The sequence below is a fragment of the Carcharodon carcharias genome, chromosome 1 (assembly GCF_017639515.1).
Source record: "Carcharodon carcharias isolate sCarCar2 chromosome 1, sCarCar2.pri, whole genome shotgun sequence".
NCBI lineage: Eukaryota > Metazoa > Chordata > Chondrichthyes > Lamniformes > Lamnidae > Carcharodon > Carcharodon carcharias.
Genome location: NC_054467.1, coordinates 246,830,292 through 246,852,100, shown reverse-complemented (window position 1 = coordinate 246,852,100; position 21,809 = coordinate 246,830,292). Strand labels below are relative to the sequence as shown.

General features: G+C 43.4%; 1 protein-coding gene across 1 annotated transcript in view; it reads left to right on the top strand.

Moving 5' to 3' along the window:
- Window positions 1–373: 373 nt before the first annotated feature.
- ky (kyphoscoliosis peptidase) overlaps window positions 374–21,809 on the top strand; it is a 42,542-nt gene continuing 21,106 nt past the window's right edge. The window contains exons 1-6 of the mRNA XM_041183695.1: window positions 374–506; window positions 10,252–10,975; window positions 14,561–14,675; window positions 16,127–16,244; window positions 17,371–17,562; window positions 19,629–19,819. Coding sequence (XP_041039629.1) covers window positions 10,286–10,975; window positions 14,561–14,675; window positions 16,127–16,244; window positions 17,371–17,562; window positions 19,629–19,819 — 1,306 coding nt within the window. The 5' untranslated portion in view covers window positions 374–506; window positions 10,252–10,285. The remainder of the gene's footprint in view (window positions 507–10,251; window positions 10,976–14,560; window positions 14,676–16,126; window positions 16,245–17,370; window positions 17,563–19,628; window positions 19,820–21,809) is intronic.

The window sequence follows — 21,809 nt, the reverse complement described above, 5'->3', positions numbered from 1 at the left end:
AGGGCTTAGCTAATAGAACAATGGATACAGTGCCAGTCAACAATTATTTGAGGTTATTGACACCTGAAGACAGCTTGACAGCATCGTTGCTAGTTTGTTGTTGCTATCTTCTTACACTCAAAGCCATTTTAGGTTTAGAAGCTTTATTCCTACAGTGATAGGTCACGTACTGGAGTTCAACAATAGTTCAGTGAAACCGTCCAAACACTTTGGATTTTCAGATCAATGGAAAGTTTTTATTCCACTATCTTGCCCGTTGGTTTATTTTTAGAGCTGTCACCAAGCAGCAGGGGTGTCTGATCAAATCCCAGAGACCTAACGCGGGGAGTTTGAGTATAAAACATGACTGTAAATTGAGCATTGGAACAGTCACGGAGGCACACAAAGATTTCACTTGGTCGGTGGTCTTCTTCAGACTGTACGTGTAAAATCTGAGGTATATGTCGAGTATTCCTTGTGATCACTACTGGCTTCTACCGACCAGATTCCTCATGGCATTGCTCACGGTGGGTCAATCATAGGATACAATTGTTTATAATGATGTGAGCATTATACCACGGAGTGCACAATGTGCTGCTCTGCTGCTGATGTGACTGCTGTGTACATTTGATCATAATGCATAATTGTTGCACTTTTGTGGGTCACTTAGAAGCTAAATTATTCAGAGCTTTTCATAATTTGGTGCATCTGTTTTTAAAAATATTACTGTCCAGGTAAACAAAAGTGAATTTTTGTATCAGTTAGAAAAAATTGTGCGTTGGGATATGACTGTCTTTTTGCTGTTTTTAAAGTGTGACAGGAAAATGGGCGTGCCACTTGATAGTACAGAACTTGAATGCTGATGAAAAGAGAGACATGTTGTCAAGTTTTTCATCTTGTACTCAGCATGACAAATGCAAGAATGCCAAATTTCAAACAATCACAACAAACTATACAGCAGGAGAAAAGGAATGAAGTTGATCCTGATTGGCCGAGGCCAACTTGCTGCTGTAGTATAAATTGCTGTGATCATTTGAAATTTGGCATTCTTGCATTTGTCCTGAAGAGTGGAAGATAAGAAGTTTCAGCAACATGTCTCTCTTTTCAGCAATATTCAAATTTACATGTGTGCGACGCCTTAACTGTGACAGTTGAAACTTTTGCATATAGATTTATATTATGAAAAGCTCTTGCAGAAGGTATCTTAAAAATACCAGGAGGCTTTTAACTCCTGGGAAGCCCAGTCAAGACTGGTAACAGGCGCCCCGGCAAATTTTAACATGTTACTTCCCGCCGGTCAAATGCCTACCCACAGTGGCAGAAGGAGGCAATTGGTTGGGTGCAGGCAGTTTGAAAGTCAAGTGGTGCTCTGTTCTCCCACGACACTTGGCTGCAAACTATGGGTTGGGTTGTGGGAGGTGGGGTTTGACAGGGTCCTGCAGATGGCATAACTTGGGCAGGTGGGAGTTAGGATGAGTGGGGGGTGGGGGTGGAGTGGGGAGCAACAGGAACCAAGGATTTCCTCGTCTAAGTCCAGGAGAACACTGCTGCTCCTCCAGGCCTTATAAGGGAAAGTTTAAAACCGACCTGATAGGGCCTCTTCATCTTTCAGGCCAGGTTTTATTGAACAAGGCAGCCAGGGTGCACTCACTATTCAGTTAAAAGTTAAAATTGTCCTACATATATCATAGGTCGCCAATTTGCACCAGTGTCTGAGGTTCCTGTCTGATTTAGCTGCATGAAAAATGACTGTGTTGAAATCACTGGTAGGGAGCGTGAATGGCACAGTAAATTAACCCACTCTATTTTAATTCCTTCCATAACCCAGTTTCTGCCAGTACAGTGTGAGAGAGAAGGGTAAGCCCCACCAGTGCCCCCCCCCGCCCGTATACTTTTTCTTAAATTGAGACATTCAGAAGTCTAAATTTCCTGTAAAGTTAGATGTTGTGTGAGTAACATGGCTTCATACTGATGATCTTAACTTAGTTGTTAGCAGAATTTTTAGCACACTCAGGATTGTTCAGCAAGTGGTGTCCAATTGCAGAATCACATCTAACACTAGACACTATATTCTGAGTCGCCTTGCCAACTAATTGGCACCCTTTTCTCATGCAGTATAAATTGTTGCTCTATTTGAAATTTGGCATTCTTGCATCTGTCCTGGTGAATACAAGACAAAAAGCTTCGATGGCATGTCTCTCTTTTCAGCAATACTCAAGTCCTGGGGTAAAATGAATTAGGTTGCTAATTGTGACACAGAGAGGATGCAGTGAAATGGTACAGTTTAGAGGACCAGTGACCATTGATATATTGGAATATGTGCAATTCTCCCGGAAAGAGGAACCCAATCTCTACCTTCATGTAAACCTCACTCTCTGCTTCAGTAAAGAAATAAGGGCAAAGGGGCATTGAAGACTTACCCCAGAGATTTTAAAAAGTGAGATCATCTTACTGAGGTACTTTGTAGGTAAGAACTTGTCAGCCACAACACTTCCCCAGGGAGTTATTTTCTCCTATAAAACACGATCTGTATTTCACGTGTAAGTAAAGTACTGAAATTATTGCCTAAAAAATAGCCTGGTGATTACAGGTGACCTTCCAGTCCATATTGAATTGCACACACCGGTCTACGCTATCTCGTCCAGAAAGAAATTAGGCTGTGAAAATGTGCCCCAGTTCCTCTGGGTTGGAGAGGCAAACAATCCATCAGGGTTCCTGTGGCCGATGTCTATCTGTTAAATGCATGCGCTCGTGTCATACTAGAGTAACAAAAAAAATCCAAAATGTGAAGCTCTCCAAGGTTGCTGGTAAGCTTTTTGATCAACAATAGCCACCTGACCAGAGCACTGGAACACTGTTGCAGCCCAGGTAACTTTGCTCCAATCAGAGCAGGAGTAAGATCTGCAGCGCGAAAGTTGCCAAATAAACAGGTAAGAAATGAATGGAAGACGTAAATTACTGTAAAGATAAAATGGATTATATCTATAGCAGTATTCATGACCTCAGGACATCTCAAAGCAATTCACAGCCAATTAAGTTTTTCTTCCAGTTGCTGTCGTAGGAAATGCTGCAGCCAATTTGCACAAGGAAGATTTGAGGAATCAGCAACTTTCTGATGACTAGTGACTAGTTAGTTTGTTTTTAGTGATGTTGATTGAGGGATAGAAATTGGTGAGGACACTGGTGAGAAATCCCCTGCTCTTCTTCAATTAACAGCATGGGGTTTCTTATGTCCACCTGAGAGAGATCAAATGGAGCCTAGGTTTAATGTCTGATCTGAAAGGAGCACTTCCAACAGTGCTGCGCTCCCTCAGTACTGCACTGCAGTGTCAACCGGGATTTGTGTTCAAATGTCTGGTATGGGACTTGAACTCACATGTTTCTGACCCTGAAGTGAAAGTTCTACCCATGAAGACACGTATGACATGAGTTATGCTGGCTAGAAGAACACACAGCAGCTTACTGAGAGACTTTACATGAGCAACGATATATTTTTTTCAAAGCGCTGCGATGGGATTCCAAAGAGCGGCCTGCATGTCATTACGGACACTGCCAGCTTTGACAGTTGTGTCCTGTAAGTAAATCAGCCAAGTTATAAATAATACAACTAAATGCTCAAACTCTGCCAAATTCAAAGGAACTCTTGTGATGCTGAAAAGGAGACCTGAAAATTCCCCAGGGCTTTCCCAATTTCCACTGTAACTTTGGCAAAAGATCACTAGAAACTCCAGCACAAGTGGCAAAAAATGGCCAATTGTACCACTCATACAGGGTTTTTATTGAGGTTTGCATAGAATGTACAGCACAGAAACAGGTCATTCATCCCACCTGGTCAATGCAGGAGTTTACGCTCGACATAACCGTCCTCTTACTTTCCGATATCCCACCAGCATACTCTTCCATTCTTGTTTCATGTGCTTATCCAGCTTCCTTTTAAATGCTTCTATGCTGCTCATCTCAACTTTTCCATGAGGTAGCAAGTTCCCCTTCTTGCTGTTACCTGAGTAAAGAATCCCATATTGCATTTATTGGTAACTTATCTTGTCTGAGTCTTAGATCTTGGGCCTGAACTTCCTCAGATGGCAATCACCATCCTATCGCTACTCCGCTCCTAGTTCTTTATCTTAATCTTCTTCCCAGCCTGTCTGGTCCGACATTCTGACTCAGGTCGGGCAAGGAGTGAAGTGCACCCGCAAGGCCGAGTGTCAAAGGGCAGATCAGTCGAAGGGTGAGGGAGTCAGCTGAGAGGGTCAGATGGGGGGTTGGGGGTTGGGAGATCGGGGTGGTGGATTTTGGGGTGGGGGGGGTCAGGTGGGGTGCTCGGGTGGGGTCAGGGGGTCAGAAGAATTGGTGGGAGAGTTGGGGAGGGTCAGGGGGGATAGGGCCCCAGACCTTGGGGTGTGAGGAGGTAGGACCTCAGACCTCTGTGTGTCAGGCATTGCCGGTGGGGGGGGGCATTGTTAGGTCGGGTCAAGTCAGACCAGGGTTGCGGGATAGGGTGGTGAACGTCGGGCCTGGCAGGCGGGGGGGAAGAGTACTCGGGGGAGGGGGAATCCCAAGGTTTGGAGAGTTCCTGTGGCGGGGGGGGGGGGGGTGTCTAGTCCCTTGGGGTAGAGGGAGTGCCATTGGGGGAGTATTTTAGTGATAGAACAAAGAACAAAGCAAAGTACAGCCCAGGAACAGGCCCTTCGGCCCTCCAAGCCTGCGCGATCATATTGCCTGTCAAACTAAAATATTTTGCCCTTCCGGGGTCCGTATCCCTCTACTCCCATCCTATTCATGTATTTGTCAAGCTGCCTCTTAAACACCACTATCGTACCTGCTTCCACCACCTCCTCTGGCAGCAAATTCCAGACACTCACTACCCTCTGCGTAAAAATCTTGCCCCGCACATTGCCTCTAATCTTAAATCTATGTCCCCTAGTAATTGACTCTTCCACCCTGGGAAAAAGCTTCTGACTATCTACTCTGTTCATGCCACTCATAATTTTGTAAACTTCTATCAAGTCGCCCCACAATCTCCGTCGCTCTAGTGAGAACAATCCGAGTTTCTCCAACCTCTCCTTATAGCTAATAACCTCCAGACCAGGCAGCATCCTGGTAAACCTCCTCTGCACCCTCTCCAACGCCTCCGTATCCTTCTGGTAATGTGGCGACCAGAATTGCACGCAATATTCCAAGTGTGGCCTAACCAAGGTTCTATACAGCTGCAGCATGACTTCCCAGCTTTTATGCTCAATATCCCTGCTGATAAAGGTAAGCATGCCATTTGCCTTCCTAACTACCTTATCCACCTGCGTTGCCACTTTCAGTGACCTGTGGAACTGTACACCCAGATTTCTCTGCCCGTTGATGCACTTAAGGGTTCTGCCATTTACTGTGTAATTCCTGCCCGTATTAGACCTTACAAAATGCAATACCTCGCATTTGTCTGGATTAAACTCCATCTGCCATTTCTCCGCCCAAGTCTCCAACTGATCTATATCCCATTGTATCCTTTGACAATCCTCTTCACTATCTGCAACTCCTCCAACTTTAGTATCATCTGCAAACTTACTAATTAGCCCAGTTACATTTTCCTCCAAATCATTTATGTATACCACAAACAACTAAGATCCCAGCACTAATCCCTGTGGAACTCCACTAGTCACAGCTCTCCATTCAGAAAAGCACCCTTCCTCTGTCTTCTATGACCAAGCCAATTCTGTATCCATCTTACCAGTTCTCCTCTGATCCCATGCGACTTTACCTTCTGTACCAGTCTGCCATGAGGGACCTTGTCAAAAGCCTTACTGAAATCCATGTAGATAACATCCACTGCCCTTCCATCGTCAATCATCTTTGTCACTTCCTCGAAAAACTGGATCAAGTTAGTGAGACACGACCTCCCCTTCACAAAACCATGCTGCCTCTCACTAATATGCCCATTTGCTTCCAAATGGTAGTAAATCCTGTCACTAAGAATCTTCTCCAAAAGTTTCCCTACCACTGACGTAACACTCACCGGCCTGTAATTTCTTGCATTATCGCTGCTACCCTTCTTAAACAATGGAACAACATTGGCCATTCTCCAGTCCTCTGGGACCTCACCTGTAGCCAGTGAGGATACAAAGATTTCTGTCAAGGCCCCAGCAATCTCCTCCCTTGCATCCCTCAGTACTCTGGGGTAGATCCCATCTGGCCCAGGAGACTTATCCACCTTAATATTCTTCAAAACATCTAACACCTCCTATTTTTTGATCTCAACATGATCCAGGCTATCTACACACTCTTCCCTAGACAAATCGACCGCTAAGTCCTTCTCTTTGAGAATACTGATGAGAAGTATTCAATTAGTATCTCTCCCATTTCTTCTGGCTCCACTCACAGATTCCCACCTTTGTCCCTGAGTGGGCCTACCCTTTCCCTGGATACCCTCTTGCTTTACATATGTATAAAAGCCCTTGGGATTTTCCTTAATCCTAGCGACCACAACATGGCAAAATTTAAGTTTGTTATGGACAAAGAAATACACAAGTTGCAAAAAATGTTTTGGATTGGGGGAGAGTGGATTTTAGTAAAATAAGGCAGGATCTGGCCAAGGTGGACTGGGAACAGTTACTAGCGGGGAAATCTACGGAGGAGCAGTGGGGGTTGTTCAAAAAGGAAATGGGGAGAGTACAGGCTCAACATGTTCCCTCTAGGGTGATAGGAAGGACTAACAGGCCCAGAGAACCATGGATGACCAGATATATTCAGGATACGATCAGAAGGGAAAGAGAAGCTTTTAGCAGGTACAAGGGAAGCAAATCAGTGGAGGTATTAGTGGAGTACAGACATTGCAGGGTGGAGCTTAAGAAAGCAATTAGGAGAGCAAAGAGGGGATCTGAGAAAGCTCTGGCTGGTAAAAGTAGGGAAAATCCCAAGATATTCTATAAGCATATCAATGGGAAGAGGATAGCCAGGGAAAGAGTAGGGCCGATTAGGGACCAAAGGGTGGAGCCAGAGGACATCGGTAGAGTGTTGAATGAATACCTCACATCTGTCTTCAACCAAGAGAATGAGGACGAAGGTATCAATCTTGGGAAGAGAGACTGCGAGGTTTTTGAGCAAATTGATATAGAGAATGACAAGATATTGGAGGTGTTGGCAGGCTTAAAAGTGGACAAATCTCCAGGTCCGGATGATTTGTGTCCCAGACTGCTGAGGGAGGCAAGGGAGGAGATCGCAGGGGCTGGGACCCAAATTTTTAATTCCTCTCTGGCCACAAGGGAGGTGCCAGAGGACTGGAGAACAGCTAATGTGGTTCCACTATTTCACAAGGGTTGTAGAGATAAGCCAGAGAACTACACACCAGTGAGTCTCACGTCAGTGGTAGGGAAACTATTGGAGAAAATTCTGAAGGAGACAACCTATCTCCACTTGAAGAGGCAAGGTTTGATCAGGGACAGTCAGCATGGCTTTGTCAGATGGTGGTCATTCCTAACAAATTTGATTGAATTTTTTGAGGATGTGACCAGGTGTGTAGATGAGGGCAGTGCAGTTGATGTAGTTTATATGGATTTCAGCAAAGCCTTTGACAAGGTCCCACATGGGAGACTTATACAGAAGACAAATTCACATGGGATACAGGGTAATTTGATAAGGTAGGTTCAAAATTGGCTTAGCTGTAGGAGAAAGAGGGTGATGACAGAAGGATGCTTTAGTGACTGGAAGCCAGTGTCCAGTGGCATACCACAGGGATCTGTGCTAGGTCCCCTATTATTTATCATTTATATAAACACCATAGATGACTATGTGGGGGGTAGGATTAGTAAATTTGCAGATGGCACAAAGATTGGCCGGGTGGTTAACAGTGAGTTTGAGTGTCTTGGGCTACAGGAAGATATAGACGGGATGGTCAAATGGGCAGATAAGTGGCAGATGGAATTTAACCCTGAAAAGTGTAAGGTGATACACTTTGGAAGGAGTAATTTGACGAGGAAGTTTTCAATGAATGGCAAGACACTAGGAAGTTCTGAGCAACAAAGGGACCTCGGCGTATGTGTCCATAGATCTCTGAAGGCAGAGGGGCACGTTAGTGGGGTGGTGAAAAAGACAGATGGTACACTTGCCTTTATCAATCGAGGCATAGATTACAAAAGTAGGGAAATCATGTTAGAGTTGTATAGAACCTTGGTGAGGCCACATCTGGAGTACTGTGTGCAGTTCTGGTCACCACATTATAGAAAGGATGTGATTGCACTGGAGGGTGTGCAGAGGAGATTCACCAGGATGTTGCCTGGGATGAAACATTTAAGTTATGTAGAGAGGTTGGATAGACTTGGGTTGTTTTCATTGGAGCAGAGGAGACTGAGGGGTGACCTGATCGAGGTGTACAAGATTATGAGGGGCATGGACAGGGTGGATAGGGAGCAGCTGTTCCCCTTAGTTGAAGGGTCAGTCACGAGGGGACATAAGTTCAAGGTGAGGGGCAAGAGGTTTAGGGGGATGTGAGGACAAACCATTTTACCCAGAGGGTGGTGACGGTCTGGAATGCACTGCCTGGGAGGGTGATGGAGGTGGGTTGCCTCACATCCTTTAAAAAGTACCTGGCACTTGGCACGTCATAACATTCAAGGTTATGGGCCAAGTGCTGGTAAAGGGGATTAGGCAGGTAGGTCAGGTGTATCTTACGTGTCGGTGCAGACTCGATGGGCCGAAGGGCCTCTTCTGTACTGTGTGATTATGTGATTCTGTGAGTAGTTGAGAGTTGGAGGAAGACCCCTAGGGGTGGGGGGAGGGGCGGGGGGAGGTGGTGGTGGTGGTTAGTGGGTTGGGCCTGTACAATCACTACCCAGAAGTTAGCAGAAGTTTTAATTCTTCTTACTTTTTCTGGGTAACTATTGATGTAAGACAGTAAGAAATTGCAAGTTTTGAAATTTAAACCGTATTTTCGGATGGTTTCCCATGCAGGGCAATTGCCCAGGGGAAGTTTGCACTTCTGGGCAATTGCCATGCAAATCTTTACCTGGGACCATCTGAAGGGTTTTCCCTGGACCATCTTTGGGTAATATCCTCCCAATATGACACACTGGAGCTCGGAAGCTATGACCCATTATATTTATGACTTTTAGTTTTAGACTTCACACAAACAGAGATATCTTCTCTATATCTACCCTATCCAAACCCTTCAGAATTTTAAAGACCTCTTTCATGTCACCTCTCAGCCTTCATTCTTCAAGCGAAGGAGACCCAGCCTGTTCAATCTTTTCTGTTGTAAGCTCTCTGTTTGGGTATTATCTTTGTAAATACATTTTTGCACTTTCTCCACTGGTTATGTAATTTTTTTTACAAAACAGAGACTAGAACTGTGAGCTATAATCTAGTTTTGGTCAGATCAACGATCCATGTACTTTTACCATCACTTCTTAAAATTAGCTGCATTGCTGTAACAGTGATATTAATCTATGAAAATGAACACGCAAGGTAAATTTTATCAGTAAACCTGTTTGCTCAGTTTCTTTCTGTTGACTGTTTCCTCCTATTCTCTCTTTGCTCTTTAACAATTCTAAATTTAACATTACTAGTTTTCTAACTAATGCACTCCATTTTACATATTCAAATTCACTAATCTATCTTTGTTAATCATTTCCCCTCTCCCTCTGTCGGGATATTCCTAGCACTTGGTCAGTGTTATCTTGGAGCTGGAGAACGGGCAATTCTAAGCTAGAGTGAAGACCAACTGGTTTTCTCTGACAGTAGGGGAATTTTAGGCCCGTTTTATGTGGCTCAGTGTCATGCTTAATTTTATAATACTCCTGCGGAGCACCTTGTGATGATTTATCACAGTAAAGGCGCTATGTAAATATGTTGTTGTAGTTGGTATTGCTTTACACATTCCCAGAATGCTTCAGGAACGTAGGCTGGCTGTCCAATGTGATACTGAGGAAATGCTGCATTGCTGGAGGTGCCATCCTTCAGCGCAGGCCCCATCTGCCAGTGGCTCTATTGAATATTAAGGATTCATATAGCACCATTCAGAGAAGAGTAAGAACTTTCCTCATCCTTCAGCCCCTACTAATTTCAACAACAGGCTAATTACTCATTAAGTTCAATGCTGGTTTTTAGAACATTAGCAAGTTACTGCATTTTCCTGTTTAACAACAGTCATTATGCTTGTGTGAAGACCTTTGAGATGACCCAAAGTTGAATACCTCACAATTCGTGTCTTTCTTGCTTGTGTCTTAATAAGAACATAAATTTCTTCCATCTTTTACCACCTTGCAGAGGTTTTCCTATTTCTTTCCGCAGGTTTTGTTGGGAACAAAGGAGGTCATACCATGACATGATTTGTGGAAACGCTGATAACCTGGTAATGGGTGGGGAGCTTTCTGACAATGCCAACAGCAATCACCATTACAAAGAAGCCATTGGAGGACAGGGAACCTCCAGAAAAAATGAGGACAACCTGTGCCAGAGTGATCAGAAATCCTTCAAGACCTCTAACCATAACCACAAAACTATCCACAGCAGCAGCACAAATCCCAAGCACTTCTCTGACAACTCTTCAGAAAGAATAGAGATCAAAGAGAGCAACTTCCAGCTCATCATGCAGAAGAGAAGCTCGAGGGACAATGGCAGTATTATTCGAAACTGCAGAGAAGATCAAACCACACAGGGGAGTTCTTGTTCCAAACGATTGTATTCTGCCAGTGAAATGTTTGCGTTTTGGGAGCTTAAGCAATCTGAGAGAACACAAAACATCTCCAATCTTAATGTGTCCCAAAACAGCAACTTTTCCGGCAGGGTGCAATCCATTAAATTGACCAAGAAGTCATTTGATCAAGATCATGTGATACAGAAGGATTTTCGCCCACAAGCTAGTGGTTCCAACATTGATGAGGATGAGGTCAATGAAGAACAGCGGACCTATACAAGGACTGTTACCATGCAGAGAACACGTAAAAGAGACCTCTTTTCAGATTCAAGGATTTTCTTTCAAATAGATAGGCACGTCCTCCGTGTGAGTCAGAAGGTAGGTCAACTCTAAGAGGAATGTTTGATTTTTGTAATACACGAGTAATAATACCTATTTTTCATAATTACTTAGAAACCTGAAGCAAAGCCATTCAGGCCAATTCTTACATGTGAAATATTGTGAAATGGGGATGGAACAGTTATGTTGTAAGGTCGTATGTTGCCTCATGAGGAGGTCTAGAGTCTCGTATGGTTGAGCAATAACTTTTTTAATAGCACATAACCGGATACACATATACAGGATACAATCCTGACTAGATGCTGTCTCCATGCTAGCTTCTCCCAGATTCACCACGACACTCCAGCACTCCCATGTGACTCTCTGCATCATAATGTGGCCAGTACTGTTTCCCCAGTCCCACATTAACTCTTACTGTCCCAAACACCCAAATGCCACAGGTTATAATGCTATGCTTTCACCTCTGAGACCAGGGTTCCAATCCAGCTCTGGCTGAAATTGCCCTCTGTGTGTAAAATGGATTTGGATTGTCTTGAACCCATTTTGCAAAATTGTCTACAAACTGCCCCGATTAAATAGGTAATCTCACTCAACTGTCCCCACAAGGAAAAGAGGCATGAGAGATGGAAATATCACTTTTGTGCAGTGATGTTGGCAGAAAAAAAATCATTTAATTCCCACAACCTCTGACATTGTTCACTTTGGGGAACACAGCAGTTGACAGACGCCAACAAATATTAAAAGTAAAACCAAAGTCTGCTGTTGATATCACCCCAAACAATAACAACAGGAATAAAATATTCTTCATCGCTGTTTCTAGTCAGGAGAGAAACTATAGCTTGCATGTAACAAAATGTCCCAAGGTGCTTCATGGAATGGTTCGCATGGAAAAGTTGACACTGAGCCACATGGAAGCGTTATTGTGACATGTGAACAAAATCCAGGTCAAAGAGGTAAGCTTTTAAGAAGTACCTTAAAGGAGGAGAGAGAGGTAGAGGGATTTAGGGGAGGAATTACAAAACTTAAGACCTAGGCAGCTCAAGGCACATAAGAAAAAACATAATTGGAGCAGGAGTGCGTCACATGGCCCTTCAAGTGTGCTCCACCACTTAATAAGATCATGACAAATTTACCTCAGTTCCAATTTCATGCCCTATCCCATACCCCTTGATCCCCTTGACTGGTATGGCCAATGGACTGTAGGAAACTGGAGATGGACAAGAGACCAGAGTTGAAGGGGGGAGAGCCCTTGGGGCTTATGGGGCTTACTTACATGTAGGCAACTCTTTCATAATAAAGAACATTTTGAAGTACTTTGTAAAGGTAAGAGGATGGCCCCAAGCAAAAGTTTTGAAGGGAATGGGCAAGAGAGTTACTTGAAACTATGATTGAAGGATGATTCTGAAGAAAGAAAGACAACAAAGAAAAGTGATTTGTGGCGCTAGTTGTGGGAGATGGTGCAAGGGGATAATGGAAGAATTTCTGGGTAAACTATACAGCGCCCTGGTCAGACTATAGTTGTGGGGCAGGGAATGAGGGGCCATCAAAATACAAGATGAGATAAAGGAGATTTTTAAAAGTACGCAAGGGAAATGTTAGTGAGCTGTGAGGATGTAAAACCCATTTTCAGAGTTAATGATTGAGGCACAAGCTATGACAATATTTAGTATTAGATTGGATAGGTGGTCAAAGGAAATGTGGATTATGGGAACAAGATGGCTAACTGTATTAGGGCTATAGGAGGCGGTAAGTGCTGGTGTGGGTTTGTTGGACTAAATAGTTTGTTTCTGCGCAGTAACCATGATAAGTTGCTCTAAAACAAAATCAAATACGCCACAATAGTAAGGCAGGGGTTCAAAATAAAAAATCACAAATTTTGAACTAATATCAAGAAGTTCTTCACATAAAAATTGACCCACAAGTTGAATGCATATTCCAACAGGGTAAGGTAGGCAGGACTTAAGGAAGAATGAGGCAGTAACGTCTCGATGGATGAGCCAGGCTATATTGAATGGCCTTCCTCATCCAGCATTGATCTTCTGATCTCCAAATTGACAACTTTATTTTCAAAAGCTCTCCTTTTAGTGTTTCCAGACCTCAACCTCGATTGAAGTCGCTCCCACCTTACATTTATCAAAAGTTCATTTAAAACATTCTGACAATGACTCTTGGAATTTCTGATATTCTATTCTTTTCAAACCTGAAGCAGACCTTGCCCGCACACAGTAAGACCTGGACAAAATTCTGGTTTGCATTCATAAATGTCAAGTTATATTCATACCACACAAGTGCCAGGCAATGACCATCTTCGACAAGAGAGAATCTAACCACCTCCCCTTGCCCTTCCACAGCATTACTATCACTAAATCCCTCACTATCAACATCCTGGGGGTTACCATTGACCAGAAACAGAACTGGACTAGTCATATAAATACTGTGGCTACAAGAGCAGGTCAGAGGCTAGGAATCCTGCAATGAGTAACTCACCTCCTGACTCCCCAAAGCCTGTCCACCATCTACAAGGCACAAGTCAGGAGTGTGATGGAATACTCCTCACTTGCCTGGATGAGTGCAGCTCCCACAACACTCAAGAAGCTTGACACCATCCAGGACAAAGCAGCCCACTTGACTGGCATCACATCCACCATCTTAAACATTCAGTCACCCCATCATCGTCGCACAGTGGCAGCAGTGTGTACCATCTACAGGGTACACTGTAACAATGTACCAAGGCTCCTTTGACAGCACCTTCCAAACCCTTGACTTCCACCACCTGGAAGAACAAGGGCAGCAGCAGATGCATGGGAACACCACAACCTGCAAAGTCCCCTCCAAGGCACTCACCATCATGACTTGGAATTAAATCATCATTCCTTCACGTGGGTGTACCTACAGCACATGGATTGCAGTGGTGATCCACCTGCTCAAGGCCACTTATAGGGATGGGCTATAAATGCTCACCTTGCCAGTGATGCTAACATCCCAAGATCAAATTTCAAAAAACTAGGAAAGCATTGTCTGTGTTAAGCTGTGCATTGTTGATTACTTGTTCTGTTCTTGTTGTTAATCAAGCTTTTATAAACATTAGAATTACCAGCTTTAGCCTAAACATTATGGTTTCAATAGGGTTTCTCACCTAATGAATGTACAGGATGCAAGGTGGATTCCAAACATCATGATGAAAATATAATTGTCCTTCCTTTTGCATGTTGGTCCCAGTACACACACAAGTTTCCAAAAGGGAATTTAGATGAAACTTCTTTACTCAAAGAGTGGTGAGAATGTGGAACTTGCTACCACAGGACATGGTTGAAGCAAATCATATACATGCATTTAAGGGGAAGCTAGCCTAGAACATGAGGGGGAAGGGAATATAGATGGTTATGATGATAGATTTAGATTTTACAATGAATACCACTGTACCAGGGTGGGAAAGAGTACAAATTGCATCAATAGAATCAGATGAAGATGGCATTTTGTCCAATTTGACTTCCACTTTTCCAAATACCAAACCTACCACATTCCCAATACAACATCTAGCTGTTTCTTCAGTCAGTCTTGATGGCCTGGTCTTAATTAATAGCTCACAGTCATTCGTATTGACCTTTAAACTTCTTCCATCAGATTAAATCAGACAGCGAATTGTCAGTCCAGCAGATTGTCCACCAGATCCTGAACGTAGCTCAAACTGAGTTGGAGAAAATTCGAGCCATTTGGATCTGGCTGTGCAACAATATAGGTTTGTGTATCACTCACTATATTTTATATTTAATAATGCTCTCTGCTTGTGGCCAAATTCTGAGTTAACTTGTCATACAAGTAAACCAGTGTGTCGCTCATTTTATGTTAGGCCAAGTTTTTTTATGATGTTGTGTGCTATCGAGGACAACTGAACCTTTCAAGGCTGAGATGTATACACTTCTGTCAGGTAAGGGTATTAAAGAATACAGAAAAAAGGTGGGAAAATGGAATTGACGTGCAGATAATCCATGGCCTAATTGAATGGCAGAGCGGGCTTGAGGGGCTGAATGGGCCACTCATATACCTAGTGTGCCTATGTTTTAGGGTGGAGACCATGCCGAAAGCTTAAATCACAACGTTCTGTTATTTCAAGTTACGGGGCTGGGGGAGTAGGGGTGGGGGGTGTTGTAGAATGTGCTAGAATGGATCCTAACAAAGAAGAGCTGTAGATGTATCAAGGTATTTACTTAAAAACAAGGGGGAGGCAGTGGCATAGTGATATTATCACTGGAGTTGTACTCCAGATACCCAGGGTAATTCTCCACGGACCTGGCTTTGAATCCCACCACGGCAGATGGTAAAATTTGAATTCGATGAAAAATCTGGAATTGAAAGTCTGATGATGACCATAAAACCATTGTCGATTATCAGAAAAACCACCTGGTTCACTAATATCCTTTAGGGAAAGAAATCTGCCGTCCTTACCTGGTCTGGCCTACATGTGACTCTAGACCCACAGCAATGTGGTTGACTCTTAAATGCCCTCTGAAATGGCCTAGCAATCCACTCAGTTCTCAAGGGCAATCAGGGATGGGCAATAAATGCTGGCCCAGCCAGCGACATCCACATCCCATGAATGAATGGAAAAAAACACTTTTTGCAGTAGGTACATAGTGGGTTACAGGGAAGGCACATCACCCCTCAGAGTTACCTGTCTGCTGCCTAGAGTACCTAGCGCATGACTGCCTGATGTCAATGCTACATCATCCTTATAGAGTAGAATATCCATTCTGTTAACCCTTTATACTACAGGGTGTGCTAACAAATCTCAGAGTTCCAGACTTGTCCACCAGTGAACCAGCAAGTAGAAGAAGTAAGTGAACATAGAAAATGAGATGGTCTGTGTTTCATGGGCAGGACTACCAGGATTTGTGGGCCACAAGTGGCCCGGTGTTAGGCATGTAGGGGGTGAAGTAATACGCAAGCTCTCCCACTTACTGCTGTAATTTTAGACAAAGCAGCAGACAGAGATGCTGGGAGATGCCATGAATGCTCCTTTCTCATGAGATTCCTCTGCTGAAGTTATGGTGAGCGATCTGGAAAATGCCACCCCAACCCATCCGCCCCCTCCCCCCACATAAGCCCCTGCAGAAATTTCCCCCTTTAGTGGAGTAAGGTTACCAGTGGTGATTTTTTTTTACCAATTCTGTATATTCCTTTTTCCCCCAGAATATGATGTCAGTGGATATTTGGGTTTCTCAAAGAAGATGCACACTCCTCAACAGGTGCTGCAGTCAGGGAAGGGTGTCTGCTCTGGCTACTCCAGCCTTTGCCAAGAAATGTGTAGGTAAGTCACTGAAAATGGATATTTAAGTACATGTGGGCAGGACTTTGCACCATGGTTTCCATTAATTAAATGGTAGAGTACAGTTGACTTTACTCGAAGGAACATCTAATAGACATTAGCTGTTTGGTAAAAATAAATGGTATGTGCCGGTGTCATTCTCAAGGGTGCTAGTCCTTGACCTCAATTATTAATCCAATCTGGAGGAGCCTCTTATTTTTCCAATGTAGACTTGAGAGAAAGATGAAATGAGTTGTGTTACCTTTTGAAGCTATACTTCCTTGAGGCATGGAAATAGCATGGAGAGGTGATAATGCCTCTTGTCTAATGGAAATTACTGATGTTGTGGGCAAAGGATTTCACAGGTTCCAAATTAATAAGCCTCCAGCAATCTTGGAAAAAATTATACTTTCCTGTCAAGTAACACTTACGTGGAGCAAGAACATTTGATGATGTGTTGAGTAACCCTTTCCAAAAAAAAGAGCTGGTCAGAAGTGAGATCGAAGCCTGTAGGGATAAGGGTGGCAACAACTTTCAAAAAGAGAATTGGACATATACCTGAAAAGGGAAAATCTCAACGGTTATGGTGGAAGAGCAGGGGTGTGGGACTAAGTAGATAACTCATTCAAAGAACCAGCACAGGAAGATGGGATGAATGGCCTCCTACAGGGCTGTAACGTTCTCTACTATTGAAATCCACTTGATGCATTAGATACCTTGAGAGAAATAGAACCGAAGAACCATAGAAAAGTCACAGTGCCGAAAGAGGCCTTTCAGCCCATCATGTCTGCACCGGCCATAAAATGTAATAATAAAAATAAATGTTTCCAGAAAGAGGGAAAGGAAGAAAGAGGGAAAGATAGAAAGAAAGATGGAAAGAAAGAAAGAGGGAAAGAAAGAGTGAAAGAGGGCAGGAAAGAGTGAAAGAAAGAAAGAAAGCGGGAAGAAAGCAAGAAAGAGAGAAAGAAAGTGAGAAAGAAAGAAAGAGAGAAAGAGATGTTTGCAGTTCACAACCTCATTTTCTTAGAAGTTGTTCTGAAAAAGCCATTGCTCATGAGGGAACAGTTGTCACTTCACTCAAGCAACAACACCACACGGCCTTACAGGTATTTTTCTATACTTTTTGCAGACAGGCTGGGATAACATGTACTGAGGTTTCAGGACACGGAAAGGGAATTGGATATAATCTCGGACAAAGCTACCAGCACAAGAAGTCAAGCCATATGTGGAATGCTGTGCAGGTGGACAAGCAGTGGTACCTACTGGATGCATGCTGGGCCGCAGGCGTAGTCGACATGGAGCGTGGAGTCTTTATTCAGAGGTAGTAACTGTCATGAGTCAGATAACAAAGCACTGAATTGCACTTTGGTGCAAGCTCATTAAGATTGGTCTGAGCAGTTGGCTGTGGCTAAACAAACTAATTGGCCACATTCATGCTCTCCCCCTCTCTCTCTCTCTCACACAGTGCACACACATTCACTTTCCCTTACGGTCTCTCTTTCTCTCTCTCTCATCCACACACGCACACTCGCCCTTTCTCTCTCTCATCACTGGGAATGAAATCATTTGGCTTCTTCACCAAATGGATACTTTGGTATTGGAGAGTAGAGGCAGAAAGGGGAGAAGAGGGTGAGGGGGAATGAAGGACAGGGTGAAGAAAAGTAAAATACCTGTCCCTCCTGACTCTTTATCCTGAAATTCCCTAAAGAGAGCAATTCCTTTGCACAGGAATAAGTCATTCAACCTCTTGAGCCTGTTTTGCCATTCAGTTAGCTCTTGAGTGACCTGTACCTCAACTCCGCTTACGCATCTTTGAACTATATTCCTTGATACCTCTTATCCAACAAAAATCTATTGACCTTTGTCTTTAAAGCTCCAATTGACCCAATATCCACAGCCATTTTTAAAATTCATTCATTGGATGTGGATGTCGCTGGCTAGGCCAAAATTTATTGCTCATCCCTAATGACCCATGAGCAGGCGGTGGTGAGCTGCCTTCTTGGACAGCTGCAGTCCATGTGGCGTAAGTACACCCACAGTGCTGTTAGGGAGGGAGTTCCAGGATCTTGACCCAGAGACAGTGGAGGAACGGTGATATATTTCCAAGTCAGGATGGTGAGTGACTTAGAGGGCTTCCACCACCACCTCCAAGTTTGGTATCCATGTTCCCCCATGCGAAAAATTGCTTCCTGATTTCACTGCTAAATGGTTTCACTCTAATTTTAAGATTGTGCCACCTTGTTTTGGATTTTCTTCATCTGTGGAAATAAGTTGTCTATCTCTTGTACTGAATCCCTTTATCACATTCAATGATTTAATTGGATTCCCCTGAACCACAAAATCTAGAAGGAACTTAAGCCAAGTTGATGCAACCTTAAAGATTCACTCGCTCCACCACCGACTCACAGTGGCAGCAGTGTGTACCATCTACAAGATGCTCTACAGCAACTCACCGAGGCCCCTTCAGCAGCACCATCCAAACCTGTGACCTCTCCCACCTAGAAGGAGAAGGGACAAGAACAACCATCACCTGCAAGTTCCCCTCCAAGTCGTACACCAGATGGGCAATAAATGCTGGCCTAGCCAGCGAAGCCTCCATCCGGTGAACCAATTAAAATAGCAAATTGTTTTCACAATTTAACCTTCTAAATCCCGGTATAATCCTGGCAAATTCCAAGAAGCAATTTGCAGTTCATTACTGAATGATGGGACATACTTTGTTTTGTCAATCTTCTACTCACAAGTTGTTGTAACCAGCTTCTGTTGCCTGCTGCATTATCCATTTTGAATTTTCTTTTTTTTTATTCTTTTATTCCAAGTTAAGTTTCTAGTCAATGGTAATGTTGATAGTGGGGGGATTCAGCAATGGTAATGCCAATGAATGCCAAGGGGAAATGGTTAGATTCACTCTTGTTGGAGATGATCATTGCTTGGCACTTTAGTGGTACAAATGTTTATCAGTCCAAACCTGAATATTATCCAGGTCTATGGACACAGACTACTTCAGTATCTGGGTTAAAATGAACTGAAAGGTTATTAACTCTGTTTCTCTCCACAGATGCCGCCTGACCTGCTGAGTATTTCCAGCATTTTTTGTTTTTAATTTTAAATTTCCAGCATTCTCAAAGTATTTTATTTCTGCATTTGCCATGATCCGATTGAATGCTTTGAGGGGCTGAATGGCCTACTCCTGCTCTTAAGTTCCTATTGGCATGTTATATTAACAAAGATAACCATAGTGACAGGTGAATGGAAGCTAAATCTTTTTTCCATGATGCACTGATAATTTGAACATGGCCTGAGAGATGAGAAAATGAGAAAGCTCTTTGGCGGCAGTGAAACTGAAATATTAGTAATCTCGTGTGTGTGCGGTTTTTTTTTGCTCAGATATGATGATCACTATTTCCTAGCGGACCCGGAAGAATTTATAGAGTCCCATTGGCCAGATGATCCAAAATGGCAGCTAATGGATTCTGTGATCTCATTGGAAGACTTTGAACAACAGGTTTTTAAAACATCTGCATTCTATAGACTTGGGCTTTCACTTGTCTCCCCAAAGAAGTTCCTACTCCAAACAGGTAATAATAGTCAAATTAAGTGACTCTCAGCTGCCTAAGTTGTAATCAGATAACGTCCTCTGAAGTTACCATTTTCTGAACATGCTGGGCACTTACAAACAGTAAGAGTTGAGAGTTTATTTTCTATATTTAGTTAAACACAACATTAAATGTGTTACTGTGTCTTGGCGCACATACAAATTAATTAATAATCCAGCATAATGCAACCAGCATAATCCAGCATGATACAAAGGGGAGGCAGTGGCATAGTGGTGTTGTCACTGGACTAGTGTACCCACGACCCAGGGTAATTCTCTGGGGATCTGGGTTTGAACCCCATCACAGCAAATGGTGAAATTTGAATTCAATAAAAATCTGGAATGAAAAGCCTGATGATGTCCATTAAATGATTGTTGTAAAAGCCCTTCTGGTTCCTGAATGTCCTTTAGGGCCCATGCTGGCTGGCCAATTAAGGTCTATTACCTGGCCTGGTCTACATGTGACTCCAATGGGGCTGACTCTTAACTACCCTCTGAACAAGGCCAATTAGGAATGGTTGGGCAATAAATGCTGATCCAGCCAGTGAACTTACCGGGAACAAATTTTTAAAAAAACAGCTATTTTCCACAATCCATGTTCTTTGTTTTAAAAGCTCCCACTTGCTGATTCCCTCCCCTGAAGCCTCACTGTGAGCGAGGCAGGAGCAGCTTCAACAGTCATTTTAAAAAAGACATGGATTGTAGCAGCCCCAGCTCGGTACTTCTGCACCACCGGGACTCGTACTTCCACTTCCACAAACATCGAAGCCCTGGCTTCAGATTTGATCTGGATCTTGAATGGGAACGCAGGTCCAGGACAGGGAAGTGGTGAGTCAGGGAGCGGTAGGTTTGGCGAGAGGGTGGGTCGGGGACGGGGAAGAAACTGCAACTCAGAAGTTGGGGAGGGGGGCAGGCCGCAATTCAGAGGTCATCCTCATTGCCAATTTGTTGGATCCTAGTCATCAGTTTGTTGGATCCTGTTTGCACGCTTGTTGTAAGTGGTGGCCGAGTTGGGACTATTAATAGAGTGGAGTAGCAGACTCTTCTTAGGTGGAAACTCTTAGTTTATTTACAAAGGTATTCAGCAGCAATTAAACATGGGCTTTCACTTCAAACTTTATCTCTAAACTACTCCAACTACTAACTACAGAGGTAGCCCATGCTTCTATGCAACTGGATACTAAGATGATGTAATCTTCCTTAATAACATTCGTTTTAAAGATGTATTACACATCAGATTACCACATTCCGCCCCCTTTACTCAGAAATACATTTTATATTTACAATTACAATTTTCTCAAAATGGCGAAATATTTACACTGATAAGTAATTTATAAATTCAGAATTTCTGGGGGTTTCCTTATGCGTGTAGCACATCTCAGCTCTACAACTTCAGATGCCTTGTCAGAAACCTCCTTTTCCAGAGTTGCCTGAACATTAGGTAACTTGGTGGGCTCCTGCACATCTGTATTCTCCACCCTTGAAGGAACAACAGATGTGTCTGTACTGGGTTCAGTTCTCTCAACAGGAAATGCTGACCCAGCCGTGAACACAGGTGGAATCAATTCTTGGTGCATAGTTTCTCTCTTCCTTAGATGATTCATGTGTCTCCGTATGACTCGGCCTTCCATCTTCACAAGGTAAGATGGAGGTCCAGTCATCGCAGTTATTTCACCCGGTAACCACTGCGGTCCTTCTCCAAAGTTCTTCACGTATACCATTTCTCCCATGATAAATTTCCTCTCCCGACTATGCCAGTCATGAATAGTTTTCTGACTTCCCTGACTCCTTTCCACCTTTTCTCCTAAATTTGGCATTATTAAGCTCAGTCTGGTCATGAGACAGTGTTTCATCAATAATTCCGCAAGTGTGACACCTGTTGTTGTGTGAGGGGTGGTCCTATAATGGAAAAGAAAGCCTGCTAGCTTGGTTGTTAAAGAATCTCCTGTTACCTTCTTCAAACCTGTCCTGAA